The 16,696-nt window shown below is 47.6% G+C and overlaps 1 protein-coding gene across 4 annotated transcripts in view; it reads right to left on the reverse strand.

The window, feature by feature from the left end:
- The window catches only part of YPEL1 (yippee like 1), a 97,389-nt gene that overhangs the window by 13,380 nt on the left and 67,313 nt on the right, over positions 1-16,696 (reverse strand). For all 4 annotated transcript variants that reach the window (XM_030218419.1, XM_030218418.1, XM_030218420.1 and 1 more), the window contains exon 4: positions 12,697-12,805. In XM_030218419.1, the coding sequence (XP_030074279.1) occupies positions 12,697-12,805 (109 nt within the window). The remainder of the gene's footprint in view (positions 1-12,696; positions 12,806-16,696) is intronic.

A 16,696-nucleotide genomic window follows, 5' to 3' on the forward strand; every position in this document is an offset into this window, starting at 1 on the left:
TTAGGGCTTTCCAAACTACTACTAAACATTTCTAGAGTGCTACTTGGGGTACGCAGCGCTGTACAATTTACATAGAGGGACAGTCCCTGCTCAAAGAGCTTACAATCTAGAAGACAAGTGAACGGTCAGTCCGATAGGGGCAGTCAAATTGGGGCAGTCTGGATTTACTGAACGGTAAGAGTTAGGTGCCGAACGCAGCAATGAAGAGGTGGGTTTTAAGCAAAGACTTGAAGATGGGCTGGGAGGAGGCTTGGCGTATGGGCTCAGGAAAGTTGTTCCAAGCATAGGGTGAGGCAGAATGAGCGGAGCCTGGAGTTGGCGGTGGTGGAGAAGGGTACTGAGAGGAGGGATTTGTCCTGTGAACGGAGGTTTCGGGCGGGAACGTAAGGGGAGATGAGGGTAAAAAGGTAGTGAGGGGCAGCAGACTGAGTGCATTTGTAGGTAAGAAGGAGAAGCTTGAAAACTGCTCTCAGGTCCATGAGAATGATGTGTAGCTGAGTCTCCTGATTGGACTAGTGTCCCAGGTGTGGAGCCCATCTACATAGGCACCCCATCCCAGGTTGGATGCAGCTGTGGTCAGAATTTTCTATGGAAAAAGAAATTTGGAATAGAAGTCCCAAAATCAAAAATTACTTTGAATTGCCCACCAGAGCAGCAACTGAGCTAGTCTAGGGGTAATCAACACAACATCCGCTAGATCCCCCGTGGTCTGACCCAGTGGATCCTAGATTCCCCCTGGCATGATCCAGTGGATCCTAGCTTCCCGATGGTGTCTCTCACAAGTGGAAGTGATGGAACTCTCTGTGGAGGCCATGGGGCCCAATAACAACATCTGCTGAGCTGAAACCTGCTGGTTGCACCAAATTTGAGTGGTAATGGAAATTAGTGCATCTGCCCATACCTGAACATGTATACCCTGGAGGAAAGGAGAAACAGGGGTGATATGATACAGACGTTCAAATATTTGAAAGGTATTAATCCACAAACGAACCTTTTCCGGAGATACAAAGGCGGTAGAACGAGAGGACATGAAATGAGATTGAAGGGGGGAAGACTCAAGAAAAATGTCAGGAAGTATTTTTTCATGGAGAGAGTGGTGGATGCTTGGAATGCCCTCCCGCGGGAGGTGGTGGAGATGAAAACGGTAACGGAATTCAAACATGCGTGGGATAAACATAAAGGAATCCTGTTCAGAAGAAATGGATCCTCAGGAGCTTAGCCGAGATTGGATAACAGAGCCGGTAGTGGGAGGCGGGGCTGCTGGTTGGGAGGCAGGGATAGTGCTGGGCAGACTTGTACGGTCTGTGCCAGAGCTGATGGTTGGAGGCGGGGATAGTGCTGGGCAGACTTGTACGGTCTGTGCCGTGAAAAAGACAGGTACAAATCAAGGTAAGGTATACACAAAAAAGTGCCGTCATCTACTATGTTACTAAGGCAGGTAGGCTTCAGCCTGAACTGTGTCTAGCAGGGCTCCAACGCTTCTGTAAGCAGGTGGGACTTGGGATAGATACCCTAGTAACTCCAACACCCGAATAGGTCTCTGCATTGGCTTGTGAGGAAGGCAAAAACTCTCTTCAGAGAGAAACACCTCGCTACAATGACAGAAGGCATGTCTTCACTGCTCCACAGAGAAAGTGAAACTGCAGGTACTGTGTGACTTGGGCAGACAGGAAGGCACTTGCGTATGCATGGTGGGGGGTCTGCCAAAGGCTTCTAGAAATTAGAAAATGCTGGGCAGCGTCCACACTGGGGCTCAGTCAGTAACATCACCCATATGTGAGAAACTATCCTGCCTGTCCTTGGAGAAAACATGTTTCTTTTCCAGTACGACTAAACCTAGCCCAAGAACCGGCATGAATGGATTTGAGTGGACTACCAATCTTCTTCCCTCAGCCATAGTCTGCCGAAACCAGAGTAGACAACTGATGGCCTTTTAATCTTTTGTTTCTCACAATTTTAGAGTCAGTTTAGTATAAGGTTACCACTTTGAAGGTAGAGCTAGATGATATGTAAAAGTAGTCTAAATCGTAGGTATGCTGTAATTCTCAGAGGACAGTACAACATCCCCAAAATAAAGGATAACCCTGCAGAGGCCAAACCTGCTAAACACACTTTTTTTTTTTATTTTAAATAAAGACAGGCAAAAACCACATGCATCAGAAAACAGCCTTTCCAGATGTACAATGTTCACAATAAAGATTAAAGCTGTAAATTCTGGCCTCAGAATGAAGTTAGCTGCTACAGAACCCTTGTAACCCAGTTAGATCTTCTATGGTAAAATTAGGTCTTACCTGTTAATTTTCTTTCCTTTAGTCACAGCAGATGAATCCAGGAACTGCTGGGTTGTATCTGCCTAACAGCAGGTGGAGACAGAGAACACTGAAGAACAAGCAGTGACCCAGGACGTCCATCTCCTTGTCACTTTAGTATAAGTCGCATCCCAAAGCAGAGGAAAAGGAGAAAAGAACACCCTACTCACAACAATGCGGCAACAGCCGAACATACTACATGAAACTTGAGTGAAACAGTTCAAAAAATTCAAATGAGTGAAAAGTAAAACATGAAAAACACTGTCTTCTGTCTGTAGAATTCTTCTTCTTTCACTAACAGTCTATTAAACCTCAGAAATCAAGGCGAGGCATCAGAAAAGAAAGGGACAGGATTCTGGATTCATCTGGTGTGACTAAAGGAAAGAAAATTATCAGGTAAGACCTAATTTTACCTTCCTTAGCATCAGCAGCAGATGAATCCAGGAACTGGTGGGATGTATCAAAGCAATCACTAAATAGGGTGGGAAACTGCCGTGCCCCAAGAGAGCACCGTCGCCCCGAGCATCCCCTCTTGCTGCTACATCAAACCATTAGTGTTTAACAAAGAAATGGCGAGAGGCCCAAGTAGCTGCGCGACAAACGTCATCCAAGGAAAGTACGCCCGTTTCTGCAGAAGAAGCAGCCTGCGCTAAAGTCGAATGTGCATGTAAAGCATCCGGAGGGACAGCACCATTCGCCAAATAAGCTGAAGCAATGGCCTCTTTAAGCCAGCGTGCAATCACCACCTTGGACGCCGCATAACCCCATCTAGGACCAGAAAAAAGTACGAACAGATGGTTCAAGCAACGGAATTCATTAGTCATCTGCAGATACCGGAGCAGAGAACGATGATCATCCAAGAGACGCAGCAAAGCAAAGTTGGCTGGAAAATCCGCTTTCCGAAAGGAGGGAAGAAAAAGAGAGACTGATTCAAATGAAAGGCAGACACCACTTTGGGTAAAAAGGAAGGAACCGTCCTCAAAGTGACACCAGAGTCCGAAAACTGTGGAAAAAAAAAAGGCTCTCGGCATGATAGGGCCTGCAATTCCGAAACTCTGTGCGCCGAGGAAATAGCCACCAAAAACACTGTCTTCAAAGTGAGATCTTTATCTGAAGCCGGAAAGCAAAGGTTCAAAAGGCGGGCCTTGTAAAGCACTAAGCAACAAATTCAACTTCCAAGAAGGACACGGACGGCGAAGGTGAAAAGAACCTTTCAAAAAAACATGCTACGTCCGAATGGGCTGCAAGAGAAGAGCTGGCAACACGCCAACGGAAACAGGTGACAGCCGCGACTTGCACCCAAAGAGAGTTATAAGACGATCCCTTCTGAAGGCCACCCTGCAGAAAAGCTCAAATCTGGGAAATAGAAGCTTTGAAAGGAGACCAAGCACGCTAGGCACACCACGCCTCAAATGTACACCACGCCTCAAACATACGCCACACCCTTGCATAAGCTGAAGTAGTGGAACGTTTTCTAGTGCGAAGCAAAGTGGAGATCACTGAATCCTCATAGCCCTTCTTCCTGAGTCTTGCCCTCTCAAAAGCCAAGCGGAAGGCGTCCTCTATGTGAACTGGGCCTTAATGAAGAAGCCCGGGAATGACCGGGAGCCTCAGAGGAGGCTCCACGAGATACTGCACTAGATCCACATACCAAGGCAGATGCGGCCAGTCCGGAGCCACCAACACCACTAGACCCTGATGAAGTTTGATCCGATACAGCAGACGTCCGATAAGAGGCCAAGAAGGGAAGACATAAAGAAGACTGAACGTCAGACATGGCTGCACCAGGGCGTCTAGACTGCTCTTCTTCTGCTGAAGAACTGGAGCACTTTGGTGTTCTGTTTGGTTGCCATCAGGTCCATGACCGAGATGCCCCACTGCTGTCAGATTAGACGGAAAGATTCCGTCACTAGTTCCCACTCCGCTGAGTCCAGGAGATGACAGCTAAGAAAGTCAGCTTGCACATTGCTCTGCTGGGCTCGATGGACCCTTGGTCTTTTCCTAGTATGGCATTACTTACTTATGCCCTGCAATGTGAGCTCCTAAGAGGAAGAGAAGGTGAGCCTCCGATCATTGCAGAAGGCCGGTTGCCTCCGAAGCTAAGGTTATGCTCTGGGTACCTCCCTGGTGACTGATGTAAACTACCGCCGAGGTGTTGTCGGAGAGAACTCGAACCACCTCACCTTCCAGGATATCCTGAAACGTCTTCAGAGCCAGCATCATCGCTCTCAATTCCAATCGGTTGACGGACCACTGCGCCTCTGACTGAGACCACTGTCCATGAGCCACTCAGTGGAGACAATGAGGCCCCCATCCTGCAAGGCTGGCATCGGTGACCACTATCACCCAGCGAAGGGACACCATAGGCATTCCCGTCTGTAGGTTGGAGGCACACAGCCACCAGGCCATGCTGTCCTTTGCGACTGGAAGCCATGCCAGTCGACAATAATAATCCTGGGACACAGGAGACCAACGACTCAATAAGGCGCGTTGGAGAGAACGCATGTGAGCCCTCACCCACGGAACCACCTCCAGAGTGGCTGTCATAGACCCTAGAACCTGCACGTAAACTTATGCCCGAGGACGAGGGGAAACGCAACAGGCCATGAACCTGGGAGCAAAGCTTGAGCCTCCGGCTTTCTGGCAAGAATACTCTTCCCTGCGCCGTATCGAACAGAACCCCCAGAAAGTCCAAAGACTAGGAGAGAACAAAATGGCTTTTGGGCAGATTGACTACCCAACCGAGGGACTGCATGAAATTTAGAACTCGAGAAGTGGCTGTTCGACTGTCTTGTTCCGAATCTGCTCGGATCAACCAACTGTCAAGATACGGATGAACTTTGATCCCCTCCTTCTGAAGAAAGGCTGCCAAGACTATCATAACCTTGGAAAAGGTGCGAGGTACCGTAGCTAGGCCAAAGGGAAGAGAGCAGAACTGAAAGATGGCCCAATACAGCAAACCGAAGAAACCTCTGATGAGGAGGCCAAAATGGCAATGTGGAGATATGCCTCTTTCAGATCTAAAGCAGAGAGAAACTCTCTGGGCTGAACCAACGCAATAACTGATCTAACAGTCTCCATATGAAAATGGCGAATCTGGAGCCACAAGTTCACCTTCCTGAGGTCGAGGATAGGTCTGTAAGAGCCTCCCTTGCAGGGAACTACAAAGTAGATAGAATAGCATCCACCTTAGGTAAGGTGAAGGAATCCAGGGAAGAAGCGGCTACTGGATAAAGACGAGCCATAGCTCTAGCCACTTTCAAAGGGTCAGACCATTGAGCGGAAATCAATTGAATGGACTCATGCATGGGAAAAGCTTTAGATTGTTTACATGTGCTCGGCATCTTAACATTAACAGAAGCTGCAGATTGATCCTCAGGATCAGAAATATTCACAGCAGCTAAAGCCTCAGAGATGAGATCAGGCAGCTCTTCACAATAAAAAATTTGAACTGCCGTAGGATCATCTTGTTCACCAAGCAGTATATACCCATCTTCAAACTCTTCCAAATTAGAAGGTCTAGCCAAATCTCCAGAAGCTGCTAAAACTGAAGGAGAAAGAGGAGCTAAGGATCCTCCATCTTGAAGGGAAGCTAACCTCCTGCGCTTAACAGCGTTCCTCCAGAGGTAACGAAGATCCTAAGTCACCCTGGGAAATCATTTTCTCCCTGCCCTCCGATGAAGCCTAAAGAAGGGGAGGGGACATAGAAGGCAAACCCCTCTTAAGCCTGGTGCAGAAGAAGTATAAATTCTAGAGAAAAAAACAGTATCATGAAATTTAAAATAAACAGAGTTTAATAATTTTCAAACTAATAATAATAAAACAATTCCACATTAAAAGTGACTCGACACAATAAAATGATGATGCTGTATAGTCTACACAATTTATTGGTCAGCAAGAATAACTCGACACGCTTTGTTTCGGCCAGATGGCCTACATCAGGAGTCTTGTAACTGAGATCAACAGTGAAATAAGATCATCAATTGATATAATAAAGGAATCTCAAAATCACAAATGAAAAATCTGCAGACAAGGACTTAAACACCCTAACACTTCAATCACTTCTCTGTAGAGTGCAGCGGCAGACGGATTTGCCAAACGGTCTTTTTCAAGACCATTTTTAAGTCCTTGTCTGCAGATTTTTCATTTGTGATTTGAGATTCCTTTATTATATCAATTGATGATCTTATTTCACTGTTGATCTCAGTTACAAGACTCCTGATGTAGGCCATCTGGCCGAAACACAATATTGTGTCGAGTCACTTTTAATGTGGAATTGTTTTATTATCATTAGTTTGAAAATTATTGAACACTGTTTATTTTAAATTTCATTTTGGTTCCAGTTTTTGGATAGCCTGGTTCATATTCCCACCTTTTCATTTTTATTTTCATTTTACGCTTCGTGGGATCTATTGAGTTCACGTGAATTCTCTTTAGAAAAAACGGTATCTGCACCAGCAGCATTAACAGAGGCTCCAAGAACAGAAACCGAGCCCGCCCCTGTGCTGCCGACTCCCACGGTCGAAAAACTGGAAAGTTGGGAGGGCTCAGAGGGAGAAAATGGTGCGGGCTCCATAACTGCCTCAGGCATCATCACAGCAACGCGAGCGGTAGTATCCGAAATGCGGGAAGACTCTCCTGCTGCTTCAACAGACCCCTCAGAGGGCATAATGGAGTCGGCACAGCGCAAGATCACGCTGCGGAACGGCGAGAGCCGCAGCGGGAACATCTCTTTACAACCTCCGCCGCCATAAACCTTGCCAGGACCAAATGCGCAGTCTGAGAGAGAAAAGGGCAAAAGTTACACTCACCGGCACTGGAAAAGAGAAAAGTGGCAGTTGCTCTCCGGCGGAGCCTAAAGGCGCTTCCAGCCCACCCCCACACACACAGCCCGGCAGACACTCGAGAGAAGAATAGTCAGCATGCGCAGAACTAAAGTGCACTCTCTTTTTTTTTTTTTTTTTAAATGCCAGCTGTGAGCTGCAGTGCTGCGAGGAGAATCTTTTTTTTTTTTTTTCAGCTGAAAGGAGCCCACAGAGAGCAGGGGGAAAACCGGGTAGGACAGGGACCTGCAACACAAGTATGTCCTCAAGATTGCCCACACTCTACTAGCAAGAAGCCCAGGAGCTGGAACAACTCCGTGCACCACCTCCTGGAGATAGAGATATACTGAAGTCACAAGGAGCTGGACGTCCACGGTCACTGCTTGTTCTTCGGTGTTCTCTATCCCCACCTGCTGGTAGAAGGATACAACCCACCAGTTCTTGGATTCATCTGCTGCTGACGCTAAGGAAAGAATGGCTATAGCGGGCCAAAAGTATACCGCCAAATACTTTACCAGCTACACTAACTGCTTTTACCATATTCTCTGGCAACAAATTCCAGAGTTTAATTACACACTGAATGAAGAAACATGTTCTCCAACTTGTTTAAATTTGCATGCCCCCTAGTCCTTGTATTTTTGGAGAGATCAATCAAGCAATTTACATCTGTTCCACTCAGTATGTTACAGACCTCTATCACATTTCCCCTCAGCCGTCTTCACCAAGCTGAAGAGCCCTAGTCTTTTTAGCCTTTCCTCATAGGGAAGTTGTCCCATTCCTTTTATCGTTTTTGTCACCCTTTTCTATACCTTTTTTTAAAAATCTGCTATATCTTTTTTGATACACAATGACCAAAACTACACACAATATACGACATGCAGTTGCTGAGGGGAGAGATGATTCAAGTCCACAAAATCTTGAGTGGTGTAGAACGAGAAGTGAATGGTAAAATTATGTATCATACCTGATAATTTTCTTTCCATTAATCATAGCTGATCAATCCATAGACTGGTGGGTTGTGTCCATCTACCAGCAGGTGGAGATAGAGAGCAATCCTTTTGCCTCCCTATATGTGGTCATGTGCTGCCGGAAACTCCTCAGTATGTCGATATCCAAGCTCCATCCGCAGGACTCAGCACTTAGAGAATTACACCCACAAAGGGACACTCTGCCCAGCTCACCACCGCCGAAACGGGGGAGGGGAATTAACCCAGCTCATCCCCACACAAGTGGGGGAGGGGAATCCGTCCAGCTCATCCCCGCGGAGCGGGGGAGGGACACCACCCCGCCGATGCGGGGGGGATCTGGCTTATCCTGCAACCGCGGGAGGAGCTGACTGACCCTAACACCGCCGAAGCGGGATGGGTACAAAGCTGCCCTACTGCCGCACGAAGCGGGAGGGAGCGCCGGCAGAATTTAAGTCTCAATCCAGCCCCGTAAAACGGAGGAGAGAGGAATGCAGCAGCTCACTGTAACACAAATTCGTCTCAACTCTTGAAGAATTCATTGAAAAACTTGAACACGAAGTCCTCCTGAACAGGAACTGAAGACTAAACTTGAACCTGAAATGCAACCAGAATAGAAACAGTACAGATATCTGGGAGGGGCTATGGATTGATCAGCTATGATTAATGGAAAGAAAATTATCAGGTATGATACATAATTTTACCTTCCATATCATCATGCTGATCAATCCATAGACTGGTGGGATGTACCGAAGCAGTACTCACCCAGGGCGGGACATTGAAATCCCTGACCGCAACACTGAAGCTCCAAACCGGGCCTCTGCCCGAGCAGCCACAGTCAAGCGGTAATGCCTGGAGAAGGTATGGGCCGATGCCCAAGTTGCCGCCTTGCAAATCTCTTCCAAGGAGATGGACCCGGCCTCTGCCATCGAGGCCGCCTGAGCTCTAGTGGAGTGAGCCTTCAGCTGGATAGGTGGCACCTTCCCCGCGGCCACATAAGCCGCTGCAATGGCTTCCTTGACCCATCTTGCTACTGTAGGCTTAGCAGCCTGCAGACCCTTATGAGGACCTGCAAACAGGACAAACAGATGATCCGATTTCCGGAAATCATTGGTCACTTCCAAGTATCTGATGATGACTCGTCTCACATCCAGATATTTGAGAGCAGAGTATTCCTCTGGGTAGTCCTCCCTACGAAAGGAAAGGAGACAGAGCTGCTGATTCACATGGAAGCGAGAAACAATCTTGGGCAGGAAGGAAGGCACTGTGCGAATAGTCACTCCTGCCTCAGTGAACTACAGAAAAGGCTCTCGACATGAGACTGCCTGGAGCTCGGAAACTCTTCTGGCTGAAGTGATAGCCACCAAAAAGACTGCTTTCAACGTCAGGTCTTTCAGAGATGCCCTCGACAAGGGTTCAAAAGGCGGCTTCTGCAAGGCTCTTAGCACCAGGTTGAGATTCCACGCAGGCACCACTGAGTGCAGAGGAGGGCGCAGGTGATTAACTCCCTTGAGAAAACGTACCACATCTGGCTGCGAAGCCAGGGAAGCACCCTTCAGGCGGCCCCTGAAGCAAGCCAGAGCCGCTACCTGGACTTTAAGGGAACTGAGCGACAGGCCTTTCTCCAGACCTTCTTGCAGGAACGCCAGCACTGAAGAAATTGGAGCAGTGAAGGGAGAAAGTGAGCCTGCTTCACACCACGCTGCAAAGGTACGCCAAACCCTGGCGTAAGCAGTAGAAGTAGAGCGCTTCCTCGCTCTCAGCATAGTGGCGATGACCTTGTCTGAGAAGCCCTTCTTCCTCAGACGCTGCCGCTCAATAGCCAGGCCGTAAGACCAAAGGGGGAGGGATCCTCCATCACCGCGGGACCCTGATGCAACAGGCCCTGCTCCACTGGCAGCCGCAGAGGGTTGTCCACTGAGAGCCTGATCAAGTCCGCATACCAGGGACGTCTGGGCCAGTCCAGACCCACCAGGATTATCCGGCCCGGATGCTTTGCCACCCGGTCTAGTACCCTGCCCAACATGGGCCAGGGCGGGAACACATAAAGAAGCTCTTGTGTCGGCCACTGTTGGAGAAGAGCATCTACTCCCAGAGATCGAGGGTCCCGTCCTCTGCTGAAAAAGCACGGCACTTGGCAATTGGCCGATGACGCCATCAGATCTAGGCTCGGCTGGCCCCAGCGCTTCGTGATGTCCAAGAACGCCTGAGCAGATAGCTGCCACTCTCCGGGCTCCAAGGTATGGTGACTGAGAAAGTCCGCCTTGACATTCATGACTCCGGCAATGTGGGCAGCTGACAGCTGTTCCAGGTTCGCTTCCGCCCACTGGCATAGATTCATGGCTTCCTTGGCTAGAGGGGCGCTCTTGGTACCTCCCTGGCGGTTGACCTAGGCCACAGCCGTGGCATTGTCCGACAGGACCCGTACTGGCTTCAACGCCAGTACCGGGAGGAACTCCAAAAGCGCCAACCGAATGGCTCTGAGTTCCAGGAGGTTTATAGACCACTTTGCCTCTGCAGGAGACCAGAGCCCCTGCGCTGTCCTTCCCAAGCAGTGGGCTCCCCAGCCCGTCAAAGAGGCGTCCGTCGTGACGACAATCCACTCCGGGGTCACAAGAGGCATCCCTGCAGACGTGTCTGTCTTCAGCCACCAGCTCAGCGCCTTGCGCACTACTGGGTCCAAGGGAAGGCGCACAGCATAATCCTCCGACACCGGAGTCCAGCACTGCAGCAGAGTGTTGTAGTGGTCTCATATGAGCCCTGGCCCAGGGCACTACTTCCATCGTGGCCGTCATAGAGCCCAACAGCTGCACATAGTCCCAAGCCCGAAGCGGAGAGGCTACTAGGAACTGGTCCACCTGAGCCTGAAGTTTGACAATCCGATTGTCCGGCAGGAACACTCTGCCCACTTGGGTGTCGAAGCGCACACGCGGTCCGGGGAGCGATTCTTCGCGCCCTCGCCCTCCGACACCATAGGCCACGTGGAGAGCGATCGGGGAACCCCCTGCCCGCTATAAAAAGGTAAAAATTACATGCTTCTCGCTCCGAGCTGTAACGACCTGGTGTCCCAGTGAGTAGCTGCAATAAACGTTTAAATAAACGTCGAAATAAACGCCTTTAAGGACGTCCAAAAATTTTTTTTTTTTTTTTTAACGGAGCCAGCGGGAGGGGGGAGAAAAGGAGGGACCTGGCGCCACCAGGTTTGCACTTGCTCAAGAAGAGCCCTCAACCCCAGGTACTCAACAAAACCTAAAAATTAGGCTTGGAGACCTAGCCAGAGCTGCTGCTGTGTGTGACCACCACCTGCTGAGATAGAGAACGTACTGAGGAGTTTCCGGCAGCACATGACCACATATAGGGAGGCAAAAGGATTGCTCTCTATCTCCACCTGCTGGTAGATGGACACAACCCAACAGTCTATGGATTGATCAGCATGATGATATGGAAAGATTTTTTTTACTTTTTCAAAAAGTACGACTAGTGGACACTCAATGAAGTTAAACGGAAATACTTTTCACTCAAAAAATAGTTAAGCTCTGGAACTTGTTGCCAGAGGATGTGATAATAGTGGTTAGTATATCTGGGTTTAAAGAAAAAAAAGGTTTGGAGAAGTTCCTGGAGGAAACGTCCATAGTCTACTATTGAGACAGACATGGGGAAGCTACTGCTTGCTCTGGGATTGGTAGCATGGAATGTAAATACTATTTGGGATTCTGCCAGGTACTTGTGACCTGGATTGGTCACTGCTGGAAACAGGATACTGGGCTAGATGGACCCTTGGTCTGATCCAGTATGGCTATTCTTATGTTCTCCTTTCCTTTCTTATGGGCAGATGATCAAAAGCCCTGCCCTTTTCCAAACATAGCTCTAAAAATAGCACTAGAACAGCGCGGGGATTTACAGCCCCTATGATCAGAGATAACAGCATGCAAATTCATGCACGCTGTTATCTCTGATCATACAGTAAAGTGCGAGAGGATTGTTCCTCAGCATGTGCTCAGGGACAATCCTCCTGCACTCATTTGACAGGTCCAGGCTGTCAAAAGCCCAGACCTGTCAAACACAGGAGCTGGAGGTCTGTGGGACCCCCAGACCCCCCTGGAATTGTAAGGCCCTGGTAGCCAAACACATCTCCTGTGCGAGTCCTGCCAGTGCAGTGCTCAAGTTGGTAATGCACTTCAGCCACCAATGTTGGAACACCCACGCATGCTCAGTTCAATTGCTGAACATTGTGTACATGAGAGAGACAGCACTGGTGTCTGAAGTGTACCTATTGACCAAAGTGCTGCTTAGAAAGCATAGGTGGGACTCGCAGCTGGTGGGGCTTGGAATCCCCCACCAGCCATTAAAGGTGAGGGGACTTGAGCTGAAATTAATGGGCCCTAGACCACCCCTCCCACCCCCCCCCCCCCCCCTTGTAGCTACACCACTACCCTGCGGAGGCCATTTAACAAGATTTATTTGGAGCTGGTATCTAGCTGCAGTTTTGTATTTTTGTAGCTGAGCAGCCAGCATGCTGCAAAATTTTATTTTCACAACCTGTTGACCACATGCCCAACATTAGTTTAAACAAGAAAACTCAGTCTATTTGGTACTTACATACTTCCATCCAAGAGTGGTTTTACAGTTCTCACAGTAGATATCAGCAACTGCATGTAAGCCTGTCAGAAGTACTCTCTCCTCTGCAGGGCCACAGCCCACATTTACCCTGCAGGGTACAAAAAGAACAATGAGAAAGTCAAAATAAGGAGCAGCAAGTAGTTTACTTAAGTACCTGCAATTGTACTTAGTCATTCTATTGACTTAACTGCCTGAAGGTCATCTAATCATCTAGTATATGGATATAAAAAGTGTGCTCCTGGTCTGCTTAGCTTTGCTGTTCTTTATTTCATAAGTACCAAGTAGGATCATGAGGAAGGGTCTCGTTATTCTGACAAGTAGAAATTTGCGCACCTGCCAGTTCACAGTCAAACACCACAACTGACTGAAATCATGTCATGCCTTGCAGGGTACAGAGCCAAATTCACATACATCAGTACTTACACCACTTAACTGCAATGCAGATATCTGGATTCCTGAAGGCAGTAACATGTGACTTATTAACTATAATTATAACAGTGATAATTATATAGTTGATCAATACAAAACTTTCTATAAGCTTTCCCTGCTCTATTCACCATTAATCTTGGTGCTACATCTCCATATAAATGTAGATCACCACAAGATTCTCAGATATTCCCACTTTCTAGAGAACAGCAGGTGTGCAGTATCATACTGCACTTTATTTCTATCAAAACAAATTTTTATATCTGAATTTTTACCTCTGGCTGCCAACTAGATGAGCTAAATTTAATGTCAGGAAATTTTTGAATTACCAACCATAAGGAAAGGAAGTTCTATCTTTTAGAACTATTTTGTTTCAATTTTTTGTTCTACTATATCTGACTTTCTATGAAAAGTGCATAAATACTGTAATAGGGAATACGTTTTACAAGTTATGGATCTGCATAGTATTAGATCATTCCTCTAAGGCTCCAGACTCAAACCACCTTTCAAGCTTTTGTCTTTCCCCGTTTTGATTATGATATGTAGTCTTGGTTGGTTTGCCTGAGCTGTCAATAAAGGCTTTGAAATTGATTGCTAGATGTGTACCATTATGAACATATTACCCCAATTCTTAGAGAGTTAGATTAGCTGACTATCCAATAGTGTTATATACAAAATTTTGACGAAGTTTAAATCCTCATGTGGTTTGGCAGTACCTGTTTTTTGTGCCATATCAGCCTATCTGCCCTAGTCAGGCTTGTCTTTGTGCATCTTTATTTGCTCCTGAGATTTGCGCTATTCAGAAAGCTAATCACATATTCAAGCTTTTTCGGTTGTTGTTCCACAACTCTGGAATAGTTTGCCAAATGATATAAGGGGTATTGATGATTATGTAACTTTTCAGAATCATGTAAAGCTACATTTGTGTGATCTTACCCTCTTGGGGGGGGGGGGGGGGGGTGTTGAATTGGTTTTCTCTCTAATGTCTGAGTAAGGAAAAATTATGTTCTTACCTGATAATTTTCTTTCCTTTAATCATACCAGACCAGTCCAGACTAATGGGTTGTGTCCATCTACCAGCAGAAGGAGACAGAGAAAATAGTTCCAAGTAAACAGCCCCTTAAGGGTATCGTGCAGGCTGGAATGTTCAGTATTTCGAATAGCCAAGCAATGGTGCTCTGAAGTCTAGAAGAAAACACAGTTAATACCAAACAGGCAAACTCTTGGAGCCAATATGCAGAACCTCACTGTTCCTGCTTGGCCAAAGGCAACTGCAACCTCCCCTCACAGTAAAGTAAGCGGGAGGGAATGGTCCATACTGAGCTTGCTCAAGCACAGAGAGATCTACCCCTGAATCTGGGGAAAGAACTCCGTGATGCCAAGTAACAGGAGTCCTACAGAGCTGGCACAACAACAAGTGGCAGGAGACTGAATAGAGAAGATGAAGTAGGCAGTGCTGTAGGACATCCCACTGTATTGAAGCGTCGTGGAACAGCCAGGGATACCTAAAGAAACAACACTCTGACAGACTTTAGCCAGGGAGGGCATCTGGACTGGTCTGGTATGATTAAAGGAAAGAAAATTATCAGGTAAGAACATAATTTTTCCTTCCTTGTCATCTATACCAGACCAGTCCAGACTAATGGGATGTAGCAAAGCAGTCTCCCAAAGAGGAGGGGGAGGGGGGAGAAAAGAAGAATGCAGAAGGTTGAAAAATCAACAAAGCTATATACACACAGCAAAAAAATGATCAGCAGAAAAGGATTTGAATATCCGAACCACCAGACTACCAAAATGGAACAGAGTTAGACACTAGAAGAGGAACTGAAGCCGTAGGACGTAAAACAAATGTCCTGAGCAAAAGAAAAAATTATATATCCCTATCCCGAGACTAGTAAAAGAAGCAGCAAAAGATACTCATGCCAAAGGACCCCCCTTGGAAGAAAGGCAACAGTCGTATCTGAGCAACAAGGAGAAGAACTGTCTCTCCCAGACCAGGATCCACTTCTCCGAACCCTGGCAGGACAAACACTAACTCCCAAACCTGCCAGTGTGCCTTGAGTGCAAGATGGTCAGATGAAGCGACCCTAACAAGTACTAGGAGTACGCAACCCCAAACAGTCCGCCACACTTCATAGAAGGAAGCAAGGCCCAGGAACCACCCAGACCCGCGCCTAGTGAGAGAATCAACTCCACAGAACAGAGTCGATAGAACCAACTAACTGGAGCGCTAGTCTCTCCAGAACCATGAAGGAAAAGGGTAGCAGCATACCAGGGTACAACCGTAGAAAGAGTACTCCTCAACCAGCTCGCTCTGGGCTTAGGGATGAAAGAGCCAAGAGAACAAAAGGAGACAAAAATAGAGTTGAGAGCCACACTGTGGAGAAAAGACCCCCAAGGTGCCAAGTAGCCACAAAAGGAGCAGAGACTAATTCAAACTCCAGCAATGGAGAAGCTTCTCGCCAGCCACCAAGAGGCTACGGCAAGAAAAGGTACCACAGGAATGGTAGCTAACAGGAGACAAGACAGCCTTGTCTAGCAGTCTAAACTGCAGTATGCCACAGCTGCTGAGAAGTTACTGTATCCAACCCGCAGAAAAAAAAAACCTGGGGTTTCTCGACAAGGTGAAACAGTGCCCAACAGGCAAAGATGAAAATATGCTCCACAGTGACTGAACTGTGCTCAAGGGACAGAAAAGAAGCTGCACTCATCAGGCAGAGTAGGATCTGTGCTCAACGAAAACAAACAGATTTGCACTCAAAGCACACAAACTGAGCCACACACCACAGGCAGAGAAAGAGTTGCACACCTCTGGCAAAGATAGAAATGCACTGAACAAGCAGAGTAACAGACAGAAGATGAGCAGTGCCCCACTGAAAAGCTGGATGTTAGAGGTACCTGCAGAACTGAAGCTGCGGTAGCAATGGAACTGTGTATATAACGCAGACAAGGAGCTGCTTTCCACAAGCAAACAAGGAGCTGTGCTCCAGATGCCAGCAAGGAGCAGCGCTCCACACGCCGACAAGGAGCTATGCTTCCTACGCAGACATGAAGCTGTGTAGCACCTGCAGTCATAGAGCTGTGCTCCACTTCACCCAATTTGCAGAGAAGAGTTGTGCTAAACATACAGAGATGAAGCTACACTCAACAGGTGGTGGAGCTGCGTTCCACACGCAGGCACAGAGCTGTGCCCCATGCTGAGACCTGCAGAGAAAGAACTACACTCAACTTGAGAGAATGGAGCTGCGTTCAACATGCAGAGATGAAAGGTTGCAGAATAAGCAGCGAAGGAACTTCACTCAACATACCATGATAGAGCTGTCCTCAACATACAGCGATGGAGCCAAAGCCAACCTGGAACTGTGGAACTGTGCCCAGAATGCAGCGATGGAGCCGTGCCCAACATGGAACGGAGGAACTGCATGGAATAATGAAGCTGTGCTCAACATGCAGCGATGGAACTGTGCTCAACAAGCAAAATGCATAGACAGAGTCCCGGAGAACAGCCAGAGAAGAAGGTGATGCCAGGAGGCCAACAGGAAAGGAGTACAAC

This window comes from Microcaecilia unicolor, chromosome 11 (assembly GCF_901765095.1).
Source record: "Microcaecilia unicolor chromosome 11, aMicUni1.1, whole genome shotgun sequence".
Lineage (NCBI taxonomy): Eukaryota > Metazoa > Chordata > Amphibia > Gymnophiona > Siphonopidae > Microcaecilia > Microcaecilia unicolor.